This window comes from Periophthalmus magnuspinnatus, chromosome 1, assembly GCF_009829125.3.
Source record: "Periophthalmus magnuspinnatus isolate fPerMag1 chromosome 1, fPerMag1.2.pri, whole genome shotgun sequence".
NCBI lineage: Eukaryota > Metazoa > Chordata > Actinopteri > Gobiiformes > Gobiidae > Periophthalmus > Periophthalmus magnuspinnatus.
The window spans coordinates 1,464,139-1,483,769 of record NC_047126.1 but is presented as its reverse complement, the minus strand read 5'-3'; the positions used below and the strand labels follow the sequence as shown (position 1 = coordinate 1,483,769).

General features: G+C 40.6%; 1 protein-coding gene across 2 annotated transcripts in view; it reads left to right on the top strand.

Moving 5' to 3' along the window:
• The first annotated feature begins 563 nt into the window (after positions 1 to 563).
• The window catches only part of LOC117379394 (phosphoinositide 3-kinase regulatory subunit 6-like), a 49,886-nt gene continuing 30,818 nt past the window's right edge, over positions 564 to 19,631 (top strand). Inside the window, exons 1-4 of one of the 2 annotated variants that reach the window (XM_033976102.2) lie at positions 564 to 637; positions 14,538 to 14,600; positions 15,091 to 15,195; positions 17,367 to 17,458. In XM_033976102.2, the coding sequence (XP_033831993.1) occupies positions 14,552 to 14,600; positions 15,091 to 15,195; positions 17,367 to 17,458 (246 nt within the window). In that variant the 5' untranslated portion in view covers positions 564 to 637; positions 14,538 to 14,551. Of the gene's footprint in view, positions 638 to 12,084; positions 12,147 to 14,537; positions 14,601 to 15,090; positions 15,196 to 17,366; positions 17,459 to 19,631 lie in introns of those variants that run through there. The other variant, XM_055222471.1, reaches the window with a different exon arrangement.

Below are 19,631 nucleotides of genomic sequence, written 5' to 3'. Positions count from 1 at the left end.
ATATCAATAAGTCACTTGTACTTGCACGTGTGACCAGCAGGGGGCGCTGTTGGACTGAAGGAGCCAGTCACTGAAGAGTCAACAAAGCTTTTTAAAATGAATCATCGTATAAGACACGGTAAAGGCATCGTATTCTATTTATTATATTTATATTTGTTATATATTTATTTTTAAATATATTTTCTTGAGCCAGTTTTTATTTATTTATTTATTTATTATTATTATTTTTTTTTACTCTTCATATAAAGTTATACAAGGCCTACATTACCACTTTTTAAAATTCATCTTCATGATATGAGACGATGGTAAAAGCATCATATTATATTATATTTGTTATATATTTATTTTTTTATATATTTTATCAAGCGATTTTTTTTTAATTTTTTTTTATTGATTTAAATATAAGTTACACGAGGCCTACATTAAACACGGTTAGTTATTATTATTATTATTATTATTATTATTATTGTTTTCTTGTTTGTGTATATTAATAATCCTACTTCCTAAATGAACTGTGACGTTTCACGCTCCTCGCACGTGATTGGTCGCTGTGCAGGGGGCGTGGTCTCGTGACGCAGCAGGTCAGATGTGGCACGCGCCTGTCACACCACGCGGGACAGAGCTGCGCGCGCTGCGGGTGAGTCCAATGAACTTTGGAAAGATTAAAAACAACAGAGATGATGATGAGGATGAGGAGGATGAGGATGTTTATGATGTTTATGATGTTTATGATGTTTATGATGTTTCGGGCTTAAATCTGCGCTTGACGCGGTTTGTGTGTGTGTTTTTGTTGTGTTTTTGTTGTGTTTTGTTCGTGTGTCACAGTTTGTGCACAAAGAGGTTTATGTAGTGACGTCATCTTATTAGGAAAAATACAAAAAAACAAACCAAAACCAAACCATCTGAGAGGAGCAGATCACAGAGGATTATGTGTCAGACAAAAGTAAAGTGTTAAAGTGCTGTACTTTTCAGGTATCTGTACTTTTACTTAAGTACATTTACAGTGTGTACTTTTTACTTTTACTTGAGTACATGTGAGAGCAGTATCTGTACTTTCTACTGCACTACATTTATGAACAGGACTGAAAAGTAAAAGTACTTTTCATCTGATTTGAGGGAGTATTTTTAGTCTGTGGAAACATCCGGAGTAAAGTTTAAGAGTTTAAGCAAAACAAAAATAAAAACACAAAATTCAAAAGAAATAAGAACAAAATAAGAAAATGTCAATTTTTTAATGAATATCATCAGATTTACACTTGAACAAATGAACAACACTCAGAATCTGTGAAATACTTTGACTTTTTACTCTTTAAGTACATTTTTAAACAGGTACTTTAATACTTTTAATTAAGTAGAATTTTTCATGTGATACTTTTACTCGAGTATCTTTTAACCTCTGTATCTGTACTTTTACTTAAGTAACAACACTGAGTACTTCTTCCTTTAAAGTGTGTGATTGTTGAGTTGAGACACGTCTGTGGTTGACACTTTTCTTCAGGTGTGACACTGATGTTCATCTGTTTTATTTTCTGTGATAATGTGATAATGTGAATAATGTGATAATGTGATAATGTGATAATGTGATAATGTGAATCCTGTTTGCGTCTGAGCAGATGTTTCTTGTTCCTTCTGTGGTTTTTGCTCTGAATCTTTTCACGGCGTCGTTTATTCATTTTTTCCGTGTCTTCATCTCGACAAAGAGACGGTTTTGTGTTTAAATATAGAACAAAACAAAAAAACAACATAACTGCACATAAAACTTTAAACAGACTTTCTCTCTCCTCTCCTCCTCTCTCGTCTCCTCTCTCTCGTCTCCTCTCTCTCGTCTCCTCTCTCGTCTCCTCTCTCTCGTCTCCTCTCTCTCGTCTCCTCTCTCTCGTCTCCTCTCTCTCGTCTCCTCTCTCTCGTCTCCTCTCTCTCGTCTCCTCTCTCTCGTCTCCTCTCTCTCGTCTCCTCTCTCTCGTCTCCTCCTCTCTCTCCTCCTCTCTCTCCTCTCCTCTCTCGTCTCCTCTCTCTCGTCTCCTCTCCTCTCTCTCCTCTCTCCTCCTCTCTCTCGTCTCCTCTCTCTCGTCTCCTCTCTCTCGTCTCCTCTCTCTCGTCTCCTCCTCTCTCTCCTCCTCTCTCTCCTCTCCTCTCTCGTCTCCTCTCTCTCGTCTCCTCTCCTCTCTCTCCTCTCTCCTCCTCTCTCTCGTCTCCTCTCTCTCGTCTCCTCTCTCGTCTCCTCTCTCTCGTCTCCTCTCTCTCCTCTCCTCTCTCGTCTCCTCTCTCTCGTCTCCTCTCCTCTCTCTTTAAGTTAGTTACTTTATTGTCCCCGAGGGGAAATTTGTCTTCACAGTCAAAAACACAGAGAAAAACGCCATCCATCCATCCATCCATCCATCCATATATACAAACAATGCCACACAAACACATCACATATATTGGACAAACACAAAGGCAGGTAATTGACATTGTAAAAGTGCATAATGATAATTAGAGTTCCGTAGTCTATAAATTGTTCAAGTTAATAATGGCTGTGGGTATGAGACTATTTTTGAAGCGTGCTTTGTTACATCTGAGAGTCCTGTATCATCGTCCTGAAGGCAGTAGAGTAAAGTACCGGTGCAGTGGGTGAGTGTGGTCCTGTGTTATTGTCTGTGCTATACGAGTGATGGCTTTAGAGTTTAACTGTGACAGACTGGGAGTAGGGAGACCAATGATTTTTGATGCTAGGTGGGTTATTTTTGTAAATGAATTACGGTTTTTAACTGTGAGCATGGTAAGAAAACATGGTGAGCAGTACAGTCTCTCCTCTCCTCTCTCCTCCTCTCTCTCGTCTCCTCTCTCTCGTCTCCTCTCTCTCGTCTCCTCTCTCTCGTCTCCTCTCTCCTCTCTCGTCTCCTCCTCTCTCCTCCTCTCTCTCGTCTCCTCCTCTCTCTTGCAGGTGAATATTTTGCATGTAGCAGCTGTGTTAGCGTAGCAGCTGTGTTAGCGTAGCATAGCAGCTGTGTTAGCGTAGCGTAGTCAAGCGGGGACAGTAGCTTTGCTGGTCAATCATTTGTGAACTGTTCCATTTTGGTGGTGTGATTCCACCTCCCACTGATGAACACTGGTGTTGTGTCCTTGGGCAAGACACTTCACCCCCCTCACCCCAGTGTGTGTGTGTGGGGGGGGGGGGGGGGGGGGGAATGTGTGAGTGTTTTTTGAGTGACTTGAATGTGGAAAATCTGAGCTTTTAGTTGAATATTTGTAAAGATTTCAGTCAAGCTTTGAATTCAGTTTGTGTGATTTTTTTTTTTTCTTGATTTGTTTTACAGATTTCACGGTTGTTTAGTAAAAGTCTGTGTGTGTGTTTTTTAAGACGCCACATTGTCTTTTAGTAACACCACAGATTACACCGTTTGACCCAAAGATTCAGAGATAATCAAGTGTTTGTGATTCAGTCTGTAACACATCTGCACGTCCTTTAAACGGCCCAAATCACACTGTTTAAAGGCCCAAATCACACTGTTTAAAGGGCCCAAATCACACTGTTTAAAGGGCCCAAATCACACTGTTTAAAGGCCCAAATCACACTGTTTAAAGGCCCAAATCACACTGTTTAAAGGCCCAAATCACACTGTTTAAAGGGCCCATATCACACTGTTTAAAGGCCCAAATCACACTGTTTAAAGGCCCAAATCACACTGTTTAAAGGCCCAAATCACACTGTTTAAAGGGGCCAAATCACACTGTTTAAAGGCCCAAATCACACTGTTTAAACGGCCCATATTACTGTACACCTGTGGGCCAGCTCTAATCCACATTTGATACGATCTCACGGGCCAAATATAATTACACCGTGGGCCAGATTTGGTCCCCGGGCCTGAGTTTGACAAATGTGACTTAAATTAAAACATGAACTTTTTGGTGTTTTAGCAAAAAATCTCTGTGTTGAACCTGAACCCGTCAAAGTGTCACACACAGATGTGAATTTTCAAGACAAAAACCCAAATTTGAATTTCAGTCCCACAACCAACAATTTGACTCATTTGTCACTTTGTAGACGCACACACACACACACACACACCCACACACACCTACACACACACACAGCTCAGGATAGACCTTTGTATCTACCACTTCCTATTTGTCTTCCTCTGACTGATGGATTTAGCAGCTCCAGGGGTCCATGTCCATTTTGTCCATTTTGTCCATTTTGTCCATTTTGTCCATTTTGTCCATTTTGTCCATTTTGTCCAGTCCTGACCCTCTGCTCCTTTACACTCCATATAAATGGACAGAGCTAACCTGCTAGCCACCGCGTTCCAAACAGGAAGTGATGATGGGTGCACTTCCTGTTCCATCGGCTCCAATTCACTTTCTGTGTAAAGTCTGTGTCCTTTCTCTTGTGTTAACTCTCTCTACATGATCCTGGGTTCATTTTTTTAAAGTTATTTTGATGTTTAGTTGTTTTGGGTTTTTTTGTTTGTTTTTTTGTGATTTTGAGTTTATTTATTTATTATTATTATTATTATTATTATTTTATTTATTTATTTATGGATTTATTTATTTATGGATTTAGTTTGAGTTATTCTGAGTTAATTTTTAAATTTTCTGAGTTATTTTGAGTTTTTGTTGTTTGTTTTTTTGTTATTTTAAGTTTGTTTTTTATTTATTTTTTTAAGTTTTTATTTTTTTTCAGTTTATTTATTTATTTTAAACTGTCCTCTCTCTGTCTCTGCTGCTTCAGACTCATTTTGGTCTTAAACGTTCGTTTTAACCCTCGACATGATCCTGGGGTTTTTATGGATTGTGTCGTCGGTTGCTATGACGCTCGTGGTCAGAACTCCAGATTAGCCGCTATAGCTGCTAGCCTCGGCGCGCTTCACTTCGCCGCGGTGACGTCGCTCGCTCAGTCGACGCTCTAAACGTCGATATGCACGCTCTCAATGGGCCACAACAAACGGGCCGGCCCAGGGCACTTCCTCAGATTGTCCCGGACGTTCATTCAGGAAAAACCCCGTGATGGAGCCGCGCCGTTGCCATGACGCTGTCCCTTTGTCTCCGCTGCAGCTTCAGTGTTTGATGCACATGTGTGAAACGTCAAATGGAAAAAGTAACACGGAACTGAAACACGCGACACGGGCCGGACGGAGAGAAAACGATTACAGTTTATGTGTGAAATATGGGCCTTTAAACAGTGTAATATGGGCCTTTAAACAGTGTAATATGGGCCTTTAAACAGTGTAATATGGGCCCTTTAAACAGTGTAATATGGGCCTTTAAACAGTGTAATATGGGCCCTTTAAACAGTGTAATATGGGCCTTTAAACAGTGTAATATGGGCCTTTAAACAGTGTAATATGGGCCCTTTAAACAGTGTAATATGGGCCTTTAAACAGTGTAATATGGGCCCTTTAAACAGTGTAATCTGGGCCCTTTAAACAGTGTAATATGGGCCCTTTAAACAGTGTAATATGGGCCTTTAAACAGTGTAATATGGGCCCTTTAAACAGTGTAATATGGGCCTTTAAACAGTGTAATATGGGCCTTTAAACAGTGTAATATGGGCCCTTTAAACAGTGTAATATGGGCCTTTAAACAGTGTAATATGGGCCCTTTAAACAGTGAAATATGGGGTTTTAAACAGTGTAATATGGGCCTTTAAACAGTGTAATCTGGGCCCTTTAAACAGTGTAATCTGGGCCCTTTAAACAGTGTAATATGGGCCTTTAAACAGTGTAATATGGGCCTTTAAACAGTGTAATATGGGCCTTTAAACAGTGTAATATGGGCCCTTTAAACAGTGTAATCTGGGCCCTTTAAACAGTGTAATATGGGCCCTTTAAACAGTGTAATATGGGCCTTTAAACAGTGTAATATGGGCCCTTTAAACAGTGTAATATGGGCCTTTAAACAGTGTAATATGGGCCCTTTAAACAGTGTAATATGGGCCCTTTAAACAGTGTAATCTGGGCCCTTTAAACAGTGTAATATGGGCCTTTAAACAGTGTAATATGGGCCCTTTAAACAGTGTAATATGGGCCTTTAAACAGTGTAATATGGGCCCTTTAAACAGTGTAATATGGGCCCTTTAAACAGTGTAATCTGGGCCCTTTAAACAGTGTAATATGGGCCCTTTAAACAGTGTAATATGGGCCCTTTAAACAGTGTAATATGGGCCTTTAAACAGTGTAATATGGGCCCTTTAAACAGTGTAATATGGGCCTTTAAACAGTGTAATATGGGCCTTTAAACAGTGTAATATGGGCCTTTAAACAGTGTAATATGGGCCTTTAAACAGTGTGATATGGCCCTTTAAACAGTGTAATATGGGCCCTTTAAACAGTGTAATATGGGCCCTTTAAACAGTGTAATATGGGCCCTTTAAACAGTGTAATATGGGCCTTTAAACAGTGTAATATGGGCCTTTAAACAGTGTAATATGGGCCTTTAAACAGTGTAATATGGGCCTTTAAACAGTGAAATATGGGCCTTTAAACAGTGTAATATGGGCCTTTAAACAGTGTAATATGGGCCCTTTAAACAGTGTAATATGGGCCTTTAAACAGTGTAATATGGGCCTTTAAACAGTGTAATATGGGCCCTTTAAACAGTGTAATATGGGCCTTTAAACAGTGTAATATGGGCCTTTAAACAGTGTAATATGGGCCTTTAAACAGTGTAATATGGGCCCTTTAAACAGTGTAATATGGGCCCTTTAAACAGTGTAATATGGGCCTTTAAACAGTGTAATATGGGCCCTTTAAACAGTGTAATATGGGCCTTTAAACAGTGTAATATGGGCCCTTTAAACAGTGTAATATGGGCCCTTTAAACAGTGTAATATGGGCCTTTAAACAGTGTAATATGGGCCTTTAAACAGTGTAATATGGGCCCTTTAAACAGTGTAATATGGGCCCTTTAAACAGTGTAATATGGCCCTTTAAACAGTGTAATATGGGCCCTTTAAACAGTGTAATATGGGCCCTTTAAACAGTGTAATATGGGCCCTTTAAACAGTGTAATATGGGCCTTTAAACAGTGTAATATGGGCCCTTTAAACAGTGTAATATGGGCCCTTTAAACAGTGTAATATGGGCCTTTAAACAGTGTAATATGGGCCCTTTAAACAGTGTAATATGGGCCCTTTAAACAGTGTAATATGGGCCTTTAAACAGTGTGATATGGCCCTTTAAACAGTGTAATATGGGCCCTTTAAACAGTGTAATATGGGCCCTTTAAACAGTGTAATATGGGCCCTTTAAACAGTGTAATATGGGCCTTTAAACAGTGTAATATGGGCCTTTAAACAGTGTAATATGGGCCTTTAAACAGTGTAATATGGGCCTTTAAACAGTGAAATATGGGCCTTTAAACAGTGTAATATGGGCCTTTAAACAGTGTAATATGGGCCCTTTAAACAGTGTAATATGGGCCTTTAAACAGTGTAATATGGGCCTTTAAACAGTGTAATATGGGCCCTTTAAACAGTGTAATATGGGCCTTTAAACAGTGTAATATGGGCCTTTAAACAGTGTAATATGGGCCTTTAAACAGTGTAATATGGGCCCTTTAAACAGTGTAATATGGGCCTTTAAACAGTGTAATATGGGCCTTTAAACAGTGTAATATGGGCCTTTAAACAGTGTAATATGGGCCCTTTAAACAGTGTAATATGGGCCCTTTAAACAGTGTAATATGGGCCTTTAAACAGTGTAATATGGGCCCTTTAAACAGTGTAATATGGGCCTTTAAACAGTGTAATATGGGCCTTTAAACAGTGTAATATGGGCCCTTTAAACAGTGTAATATGGGCCTTTAAACAGTGTAATATGGGCCTTTAAACAGTGTAATATGGGCCTTTAAACAGTGTAATATGGGCCCTTTAAACAGTGTAATATGGGCCTTTAAACAGTGTAATATGGGCCTTTAAACAGTGTAATATGGGCCCTTTAAACAGTGTAATATGGGCCTTTAAACAGTGTAATATGGGCCTTTAAACAGTGTAATATGGGCCTTTAAACAGTGTAATATGGGCCCTTTAAACAGTGTAATATGGGCCCTTTAAACAGTGTAATATGGGCCTTTAAACAGTGTAATATGGGCCCTTTAAACAGTGTAATATGGGCCTTTAAACAGTGTAATATGGGCCCTTTAAACAGTGTAATATGGGCCCTTTAAACAGTGTAATATGGGCCTTTAAACAGTGTAATATGGGCCTTTAAACAGTGTAATATGGGCCCTTTAAACAGTGTAATATGGGCCCTTTAAACAGTGTAATATGGCCCTTTAAACAGTGTAATATGGGCCCTTTAAACAGTGTAATATGGGCCCTTTAAACAGTGTAATATGGGCCTTTAAACAGTGTAATATGGGCCCTTTAAACAGTGTAATATGGGCCCTTTAAACAGTGTAATATGGGCCTTTAAACAGTGTAATATGGGCCCTTTAAACAGTGTAATATGGGCCCTTTAAACAGTGTAATATGGGCCTTTAAACAGTGTAATATGGGCCCTTTAAACAGTGTAATATGGGCCCTTTAAACAGTGTAATATGGGCCTTTAAACAGTGTAATATGGGCCCTTTAAACAATGGCGTCCTCAGTGTTTTTTTGCAGATCTATTGATATTCGTGCTGTTGACTCAGATAAACTTCTCTGTGACGTTTGTGATGAGGCGATAAAACGATGGGGGGATTTCCACACAGACGGCGTTCCCGCTGACCCCTCCTCTCACGCCGCACTTCCACACTTGTGTCGGCTCTTCCTGTTTTCTCAGATTTGTGATGTGCGGGGCCTTTATATGGACACATTGTTCCGTGCAGTAGCTGACCACAGGGTTCTGCTGACCACACACAGACTCAGAGCGAGGGTCGTGACCCGAGGAGCGATCTGTGCACACGTCACACTGCGGCCAACGGCGTGAGGTTCTACTGTATCTCTGCTGTTCCTGCGCTTTTCTGGACTGGTCTGATGTTTTTTTCTGGGATCTGCTGTAGGATCTTGGCTCGTTCTCCACGACCTTTGGAGGAGTTTCCCACGTTGACCTTTTGACCTCGGGGTCTCCAGTCCGTCCTCTGGTCAGATGTTTCTGCAGTAATGAGCTGGAGCCTCTTTGTCGACACCGGGGTCACGTCTCTCTGTCCTCTCTCCACACTGAGTACTTCACACTGAGTACTTCACACAGAGTACTGCATCCATTGTAGTACTCAGTTTTGTTAAGTAAAAGTACAGATACTGAGGTAAACAGTTACACAAAGTATCCATCTTAAAGTCTACATAAGTAAAAGTATTAAAGTACCTGTTGAAAAATGTAAAATGTACTTAAAGAGTAAAAAGTTGGAGATAAAGGTTAAAAATGAGACATATTTTCGTCACAGAAACAACATGAATCAGTTTATACATTTTTGTTATGGATTTTGTGTTTTTATTTTTGTTTTGCTCAAAGTCGAAGCTTGAACTCTTAAACTTTAGTCAAGATGTTTTCACACACACGGTAAAAATAACCTCTTAAATCAGATGAAAAGTACTTTTACTCTTCAGTCCTGTTCAGATAGTAAAGTACAGATACTGCTCTCACATGTACTGAAGAGTAAAATCCTACTTAAACACAAAACTTTAATGCTTTCACCTCGTGTCTTTCCTCCACTGTCTGAACACTTTGATTCTATTTGAAGTTTTGTTGTTTCTGTGGCGTCTGTAGAGATTTTTATTTGTCAAAAGTTCGTTATAAATAAAACTTAGACTCAGCCCTTTCCTTTTGAGCGAGTTATGGTAAAACACGTTTAGACACAAAGGAAACAGAGTCAGGAGTAGATTTATCAGACTCAGCAAACTGCAGCTCTGGTTTTGCAGGTTTAGTTTTGCAGGTTTAGTTTTGAAGGTTTAGTTTTGCAGGTTTAGTTTTGCAGGTTTAGTTTTGAAGGTTTGATTTTGCAGGTTTAGTTTTTGCAGGTTTGATTTTGCAGGTTTGATTTTGCAGGTTTAGTTTTGCAGGTTTAGTTTTGCAGGTTTGATTTTGCAGGTTTGGTTTTGAAGGTTTAGTTTTGAAAGTTTAGTTTTGCAGGTTTAGTTTTGCAGGTTTGATTTTGCAGGTTTGATTTTGCAGGTTTAGTTTTTGCAGGTTTGATTTTGCAGGTTTAGTTTTGCAGGTTTAGTTTTGCAGGTTTGATTTTGCAGGTTTAGTTTTGCAGGTTTGATTTTGCAAGTTTGATTTTGCAGGTTTGGTTTTGAAGGTTTAGTTTTGAAAGTTTAGTTTTGCAGGTTTGATTTTGCAGGTTTGATTTTGCAGGTTTAGTTTTTGCAGGTTTGATTTTGCAGGTTTAGTTTTGCAGGTTTGATTTTGCAGGTTTAGTTTTTGCAGGTTTGATTTTGCAGGTTTAGTTTTTGCAGGTTTGATTTGGCAGGTTTAGTTTTGCAGGTTTGATTTTGAAGGTTTAGTTTTGAAGGTTTCGTTTTGCAGGTTTAGTTTTGCAGGTTTGATTTTTCAGGTTTGATTTTGCAGGTTTAGTTTTTGCAGGTTTGATTTTGCAGGTTTAGTTTTTGCAGGTTTGATTTTGCAGGTTTGGCTTCGCTCTGGTGTTTGCAGTTGGTTAATGATCAGTTGCCATTAATGAACCAGGAACAGACTTGATATTTTTACGGTTAACCTCGGATTGGAATGTGTTTGCGTCGTCTGTAAATGATTTGAGAAGAAGAAACGACGCGCCGGACGAGCAGCTAAACGTCTTCGCTCCTACAACTTTTTGCGTAGTTGCAGATTTTACTTTTGTCTTTTACGTCTGATCCAAACGTTGACGGTTCGAATCCCGGTCTCGACGTAAACATCGCTGGTCGAGCGGTCAAATCCACTGACCTACAGATGACGTGTCGTGATCCGCTCTGATGATGTCACAGTCTAATATAACGTGGACACGCCCTCTCGTTCAGCGTTTATTTCGTTTATTTCGACGTTCTAGAGACAATAGAGCAATACAGCTGTGATAGAAGAATTTGGTAAAGTATACAAAAAAAATACAGTATCGATATATCGGCAAGAGCGCGTGTGTCAAACTCAAGGCCCGGGGGCGAAATGCGGCCCGCCGTGTCACTTTATGTGGCCCGCGACGAGGTGAATTTAAACGTATGACTCTCGTAAAATGTCAGTTTTTCAGGAGTTACGTATTTACACAGACATATTTTTTTATATCTTTGCACATTTGAGACGAAACATTTTGATATTTGTGCGCTCGTGTCGGTGTATTTCTCGCCACTCCCCACGCCGGCTCGTCTCACCTCCTTCAAACTGTGGGCTTTTCCGATGCTAAATTTTACTATGAGGAAAAAGCGTTTAACCCGTCAAACGTCTAAAATTAGCGCCGCGTCTGCCCACTCATTCAGCTGAGGAGGAAATGGCGCTCTCTGACTGTCAGGTTTTTGTTTTTTTGTAGTTCTGGTTGTGTTTTGGTTCCATGTCGTCGTAAGTTCACACAGACACAGACGCAGCTGAATCGACAACCGGAAACCTGTGGTCGAGAGCTCGAGCTGTGTGTGTGGAGCTGTGTGTGTGGAGCTGTGTGTGTGGAGCTGTGTGTGTGGAGCTGTGTGTGTGGAGCTGTGTGTGTGGAGCTGTGTGTGTGGAGCTGTGTGTGCGATTTACTTTTGTGCTGCTGATTTGTGCGGAGATCGAGGCCAAACCCGCCGTGTTATAATCTTTGTGAGAATGCAGCTCAAAAAACAAACGACTTGTGCGTCTGGATCATGTATTTGTACTTTTGTAGTTTTTGTGCGTCTGGATCACATACTTGTACTTTTACTTCACTCTCAGGACGTGTGTTTGTACTTTTGGGCCACAGAGTTTTTGTCTTTCTAAAAAAAGCTGCGTGCGGTGAGTGAAGATGAAGATGACCCTGTGCTCCTCCTCTCCTCTCCCTCTCTCCCCCTCTTTACTGTCTCTTTTATGCTCCTTTCTCTCCTCTCTCCTCCTCTTTTCTCTCTCTTCTTTCTCTCCTCCTCTCCTCTCTCCTCTTTTCTCTTTTATGCTCCTCTCTCTCCTCCTCTCTCCTCTCTCCTCCTCTCTCCTCCTCTCTTCGTGTGGTGAGTCTGACTCTGCTCTCGTTCGTGTCTGTTTGTCGTGACGTTGTATTTTGGACTTTTCTCTTTGTTACTTCCTGAGACCTCGTGTGTGTGTAAGTGTACGACAACGGTAAGTGTGCGGCTCATTGTGTGGCTCATTGTGTGGCTCATTGTGTGGCTCTTTTGCTGCTGTGAGTCGAGAGGAGGTTAAAGTGTCAGAGTCTAAACCTGCAGAGCTGAAGCTGCACAAAAGTCACTTTGGCTTTTACCTTTGTCACGGAAGAATCGCATCTTTTGGTTTCACTAAAGTGTAGGCGAAACGTCGGGTTTAGAGTCAGTGTGTGTGTGTGTGTGTGCATGTGTGTGTGTGCGCGTGGGGGTGTGTGTGTGTGTGTGTGTGTGGGGGGGGTGTGTGTGTGTCTGTGTGTGTGTGTGTGTGTTTGACTGCGCTCGACTCTGGTCCAGCTCTGTCCTGTTTAATAGTGACAGGTTTGTTCTGACGCTCTTGTCGCTTTAATGGAGTTGTGTTTTGTTTCATTCACACACGTTTAAGTAACATCTCCAAAGCTCAAAACGCTCCGTTCCACCTTGTGATGTCATCAAGTGGTAGTTTTCAAGCAGTTTTTCACCTTTAGTTCAGTTGTAGATCGGCAACTCCAGGACTGAAATGATCCAGATGATTCTATAAATGAAGGTGTGTGGAGTTTAAAAACACAGTGGAGCACTTCCTGTTTCCTGTATCACCACATGATGACATCACGAGGTGGAACAGAGTGTTTCAGCTCCTTTAAATACATTGTTTTCATGCGTATAAGTGTATAAATATAAAAGTAGACTATGGAAAGCCGCCATATTCTCCTCTGTTAATGAGAAACACTGTGGCTCATGTTTTACTCTTTATTTATTCATTTATTTTTACCCATGATGCCATTTTTATCTGTAAATTGTCTAAAGTGTGAAAACGCGTGTTGACGATGGGACTTTGGTAATAATCACTACATCAGCGCGTGGTTCAGTTTGTAGAAGATGGAAGTAGAAACACACGAGGTAAAATGTAGAATTTCTTTACAAAAATGTGGAGTTTTTTTGTTCTTTTTGTTTGTGAAACGATCAGACCTGAGCTGCAGACGTCTGTGTCGTATGTCGGCGGGTAAAGGTTAAATATCATCGTTTATCGTGATATTTCTGTGGCGATATATCGATCTGCAGAGTGTGTTGTGTGTGTGTGTGTGTGTGTGTGTGTGTCAGGTTCAGGTCATTGTGTGAAAACTGAAACGACTGAAACTGAAACGAGTGAAACAAACGAGTGAAACGAGTGAATGGATTTAAGCCTCTGAGTGTTTGGACTAATGCTGTGATTTTATTTATTTATTCCTCCCTCTCATTCCCTCTCTCCTCTCTCTGTCTCCTCCTCCTCCCTCGCTCACTCTCTCTACTACTCTTCTCTGTCTCTCCCCATCTCTCTCCCTCTCTCCTCCTCTTTTGATTAGTATTTATCATTTTAGTTTACTTCTCTATTTATTTAGTCTTATTTAGGCTGGCTAGTGTGTTTATGTTTTACTTATGTTTTATTTACTTGTTTAATTTTGACTTATTTTATTATTTATTGATTATTTTATTATTTATTGGTTATTTATTTTATTATTTATTGACTTATTTATTAGTTTTGACTTATTTTATTATTTTTAATCATTTTAGATTTGCCAGTGTTTCCTCTGAGGAGCCCTCTGCACCGGGAGCTGTGGTTGGCTGTGGCTGCTGGGCCCTGGCTCGTGGGCCCTGGAGGTTTGGTCTTGACCTCATCTCTTCTCGGGGCCCTGGGCTGGTGTCCTGTGGCTGTGGGTGACCCTGTTCCTGGTGCAGATTGTTCCTCTGGTGGTGCTTTCTCATCTGGTTCATCTTTATCCAGCCTGTTCCACTTAAACATATTTTAAATGAAACTGAGGTATTTTAACATGTGTTGAGGTGGGGGGTGGGAGTGTGTGTTGGGGTGGGGGGTTGTTTGGTTATGATTATTGATGTGTTGGGGTTGGTTGTTGGGCTGTCGGGTGGCTGGGTGGGTTTGGTGGGTGGGACTGATTTTAATGCTTTGTAAAGCACTTTGTGTTACTTTTTTTTTGTATGAAAAGTGCTATATAAATAAAGTTTGATTTGATTTGATTTTCTGTCTCTCCTCCTCTCCTCTCTCTGTCTCCCTCCTTGCTCACTCTCTCTACTCCTCTTCTCAGTCTCTCCCTCCCTCCTCCTCTCCCTCTCTCTCTGTCTCTTTTCTGCTCCTCTCTCTGTGTCCTCCTGTCTCTCCTCCTCCTCCCTCACCTCCTCCTCTTTTGTCTCTTTTATTTTAAAATCAAATGTAATATATTTGTACATTTCATATTCTTTCATTTTCCTCCTCTCTGTCTCCTCCTCTCTCCCTCTCTCCTCCTCTCCTCTCTCCTCCTCTCTGTCTCTCTTTTATTAAATCAAATATAATATATTTGTACGTTTCATATTCTTTCGTTCTGTTCCTTCTCTTTCACAGATGAATCATGTGACATGAGCGACGCTGTTTCCTGGAGAAGCTCAGGCGACATGGAGCCGACAGGTGAGTTTATTTATTTATTAAACACACAACTGCACAGGTCCGTTTAAAACATTAAAAACATTAAAAACATTAAAACCAGGACAGACAGGAGTGAGTTTAAAGTTTTCTCTCCACATGATGAACGAGCTGTTGTCTGTGATAAAACTGAAAATATCGAATGTTGCAGAGATGTGGGTTTTTTAATCGTTTAGACCAAATCGACTCACGGCCGATTCGCTCGACCGATATTTAGATCATTTTACTCACATTATGTCATTTAATCTGAACATAAACTCCTCCAGGTCCAGGTTTAGCCCCGTCCCACGTTTAACTCCTCGTCTCTTCATATTTACGTCTTCATTTAAAGCTTCATGTGGGGTTTTTTCAGCAGATTGAACTAAACTAAATATGAGTCTGTGCTGGAGTTTACGCCGATGTCTCACACGATTAAAAGTCCAAACTCCGTCTCTTGGGTCGCGTCTGGATTTGTTCATGACTCGTTTGATTCCAGGCGTCTCCTCGCCCGCTGTCCCGGAGCCGGAGTTGTATCGGCGGATTCAGGCGATTCTCCCAAAAGAATCGGACGACTCCCAGACCCAGGACTGTTACAACAAAGGTAACTCTTTATTTGGTTTGATTTTGATTTTGTTTTGACTCGTCGTCGTAGCGTTTTCCCAGGACGAGGCTCAGGGGTCACGCTCCGGAGTAAAAGGTGACACATTCTGCACGCTCGTGTCCGGCGGCGTTCAGATGATGTCACACCCTCAGGACGGACTCTTTTGTTTTGTTTCTTTTCACATTGTGCAAAGATAAATTCACAAACGTCAAGCCTGATCGTTTTTTATCAGACGAGATCAAATAACTCAACTATTAACTGTGTAAAGACGTGGACTGGGTGAGTTTGACGTCACGGCGTTCAGCTCCAAACCAACCCCTAGGTCAGACGCCGCCAAACTGTGGCCCGGGAGCCAAATTTGGCTCTCGGACCAGTTTTTCTTGGCCCTCAAACGTCCAGGTAAATTGGCCCATATCACCTTAAACTGTACTTTTTACTGTACATTTCTGAAAATCTACTTTAACAAACCCGTTTCAGATATTTCACGTGTCCCTCTGAGGATGTGCGTGTGAATAAAGCTCTAGTGGTTCAGTCTAACGTGTAATAAAAACGCACATTTGAAGTATTCTCTGTATTGGCGACGAGTCCTGCTCTAGGTACTTTTTACTGTTACAATATTTATTTTTACTCCTTTAACAAAGATCTCGGGCCCATCTTTAATTCTTTTGACGTCATCATCTGCGTTCACGATGATGTTTACGTCTCTGCGCTCGTCTGGGAGGCCATTGATTAAAAAAAGCTGAACAACAGGGGCCCCAGAGTTGAGCCTTGTGGGACCCCTGTTGTGCAGAGGACACAGAAATGTTTATTCTTGGGTAACTTGAGTACAGACCTAGTTATAAAAAGTATTTTGAACAGGATCATAGAACGAAAAGCAACGACTGAATGAATTTTACCATAAACTGTGTGAATTAAGTGTGTGAGCTGTCGCTAACGCTAACGCTAACAGGAGCGACCTCGGGGAAAGAAGGACCTGATTTGTCTGTTATTAATGTTCATATCTTGATTTACAGACACAATAGTGAAATAAAAACCCCAGGATCATGTAGAGCAGGGGTCTCAAACTCGCGGCCCGGGGGCCAATTGCGGCCCACAAGAGGATATTTTGTGGCTCGCAGGACAATATGAAAGTGTAATGTTAGTGTGACTTTACCATGTGTCACTCGTGCTGTGTACTCCCGTCGCAAAAGATTCAACAAATAACGGTGTATATCCATAAAATTCACAAGAATTGGCATATTTCCTCATGTATGTTGAAAACAGCGATGACGTTTGACAAAATTTTAAATACCTGATCAGCCCAGCCTCACCCAGACTCTGCCTCCTGCGGCCCCCAGCTAATTTGAGTTTGAGACCCCTGATGTAGAGGGTTAATACGAACATTTAAGAACAAAATGACGAGTCTGAAGCAGCAGAGACAGAGAGAGGACAGTTTATTAAAATATATATATATATATATATATATATATATATATATATATATATATATATATATATATATATATATATATAAATTGAAAAAAAAAAACACCAAATAACTTTTAAAAAATTAATAATAATAATAATTTAAAAAAACAAACTCAAAACAACAAAAAATATAAACTCAAAATAGCAAAATATAAATAAATTAACCCAAGATAACAAGAAAATTTAAATAAATAAACTCAAAATAACAAAAAAAAACTTCAAACAAAAACTAAAAATAACTAAAAAAAAAAAAATCTCAAAATAACTCAAATAACTTAAAAATTAACTCAGAATAACTCAAAAACAAATTAAAAAACAAAAATAAAAAAATAAAAAAATCTCAAAATAACTAAAAAAAAAATGACCCCAGGATCATGTAGAGGGTTAATCTGAACATTTAAGACCAAAATGAGTCTGAAGAGACAGAGAGAGGAGACAGTTTTTCAATAAAAAGTGAACTGGAGCCAGAGTCTGGAGCTGGAAACACGCCCATGGTCACTTCCTGTTTAGAACGCGCTGACCGAGCGGTTTTAGCCTCGTCCAGTTACATAAACAGTTTATGATCACAAAACATCAGTATCTCAGCAGTTTCGGTTTTATCCGCCCTCGTCTGTGTTAAATGTCATTGACCTGGAGAACGTGGTCGTCTGAAACGCAGCGACGGAAACGTCTCCGTCGCTTTAACGCTCTGTTGTGTGATTCAGGTATGCTCAGGTGGACCCTTCATAAGAAAGTCCAGAAGAACCCGGTCAACAGCCTGTCCCTGGTGTGGCTGCTCATCAAGGAACTGGAGAAAGTATGTCCAGATTTTATTAATCATTTTTAACATGACCAGACAAACGGAGTCCATGACATCAGACGACACGGCGATGACACACGAGAACGTCAAGGCCCCGCCCACCAGCCCCAAGGCCCCGCCCACCAGCCCCAAGTTCATCTACAGTTGTCCGTCGCTATATCGCAGTTCGCCTTTCGTAGTTTCGTTTATTTCTTTTTTTTTTTGCACAATTTAGCGTTTTTTTTGGGGGGGGTTTTCAGCGTATTTACATAAACGTTGGATCTCAGTGTGACTCTGAAGTGCTGTACGTTTGCGATTTGTTTTCTCCCCGACAAAAAAACCCACAATGTCGATGAAACGTTCTGCACCGACAAAGACGCCGACGAAGGTTTGAACTTTGAGAGAGTTTAAACGAGAGAGAAATGTGAGAAAATGTTAACGCCTGTGTGAGAAAAGTGTATAAAGTGTGTGGTGAGGGGTTTTACAGACAAAAACAGAGAGAATAATGTAAAAAATCAAGAGGATACTTCACAGATTTCGTCTATTGCGGGTTATTTTTAGAACATAACCCCCACGATAAACCAGGGACCAGTGTATTTACAAAAAACAAAAACACAACTGGATGGAAAAAATATAAAAACATGTGAGACATTTTGGTTTAAATACTGAGCTAAAAACAAAAATCTGGTTTTTGAACGATCCGTTTTAACCCGGTGAAAGTCAGACGGGCTTAAGGCGAGTCTGTGAGCGCAAACGTTCAAATAAAAAGAGTTTGTTTTATACAAATAGTGCAGCTGCAAATTATTTCACAAGAGCAGAAACGTAAAACAAAGAAAACTGTGTGTAAATAAAGTGAAATGTGAGAGTTTAAAGTGTCACCCCAGGCCCAGATCATCACAAACCAACTCAAACAATTATGGAGATTATGTAATGAGCAACACCAGCCCCTTTGTTCCGTCGTGTCGTGTTTTACTCAGAACACGCTCCGAGAAAATACAGAAATGAAGCGGTTCAGCCTTTGCTCCTCCTGTGTTTGTGTTTACAGATGAAAAGATTTAAAACTGCAAATGTGACGAGACTGAAACTCAAATATCCACCAGAAGAAACGCAAACGATAAATGAGATGATAAAAAAAACACATGAGTCTGAGTGAGTCGGCTGCGTCGGCTGCGTCGGCTGCGTCGGCTGCGTCGGCTGCGTCGGCTGCGTCGGCTGCGTCGGCTGCGTCTTTCCGTCCAGGGAGGGTCCACGGAAAAATAAATATAATTCTGTCCATAAAAACCTTTCTCAAGTTTAAACATTTACATTTATTTTGTTTTTCTGTTTCATCAACTCAAAAAAAAACAACTGATAGTTTTGTGAAAAGACATGGAAATGTAAGGACTGGGATGAGGTGGATTATTGATCTGTGTTTGAACATCTGTCAAATCTCACCTCCAAGTCCAGGATTATGTCAAGAAATTGTCCCCCCATTTTCCAGATCGGCCTCCAGAAACTTCACGTCGCTCTCCAAAATCAGCGAAGTATCCTCTTTATTTTTTACATTATTCTCTCTGTTTTTGTCTGTAAAACCCCTCACCACACACTTTATACACTTTTCTCACACAGGCGTTAACATTTTCTCACATTTCTCTCTCGTTTAAACTCTCTCAAAGTTCAAACCTTCGTAGGCGTCTTTGTCGGTGCAGAACGTTTCATCGACATTGTGGGTTTTTTTGTCGGGGAGAAAACAAATTGCAAACGTACAGCACTTCAGAGTCACACTGAGATCCAACGTTTATGTAAATTTGTCTGAACACATTCTGTACTGGACAGGAGACACGGCACGGAGGAGACTGATGGACAATGGTCTACAGTCCAACAGCCAATCAGGACGCACGACACAATGGTCTACAGTCCAACAGCCAATCAGGACGCACGACACAATGGTCTACAGTCCAACAGCCAATCAGGACGCACAACACAATGGTCTACAGTCCAACAGCCAATCAGGACGCACGACACAATGGTCTACAGTCCAACAGCCAATCAGGACGCACGACACAATTTAGATTAGATTAGATTAGATAATACTTTATTGTCAGATCAGAGATCTGAAATTTGTCTTGCACATAAAAACAGTGGCTCCGTTGCTTCACATTAACATCACACATGTGACACAGACACGATACAAACATTAATTCAAGTCACT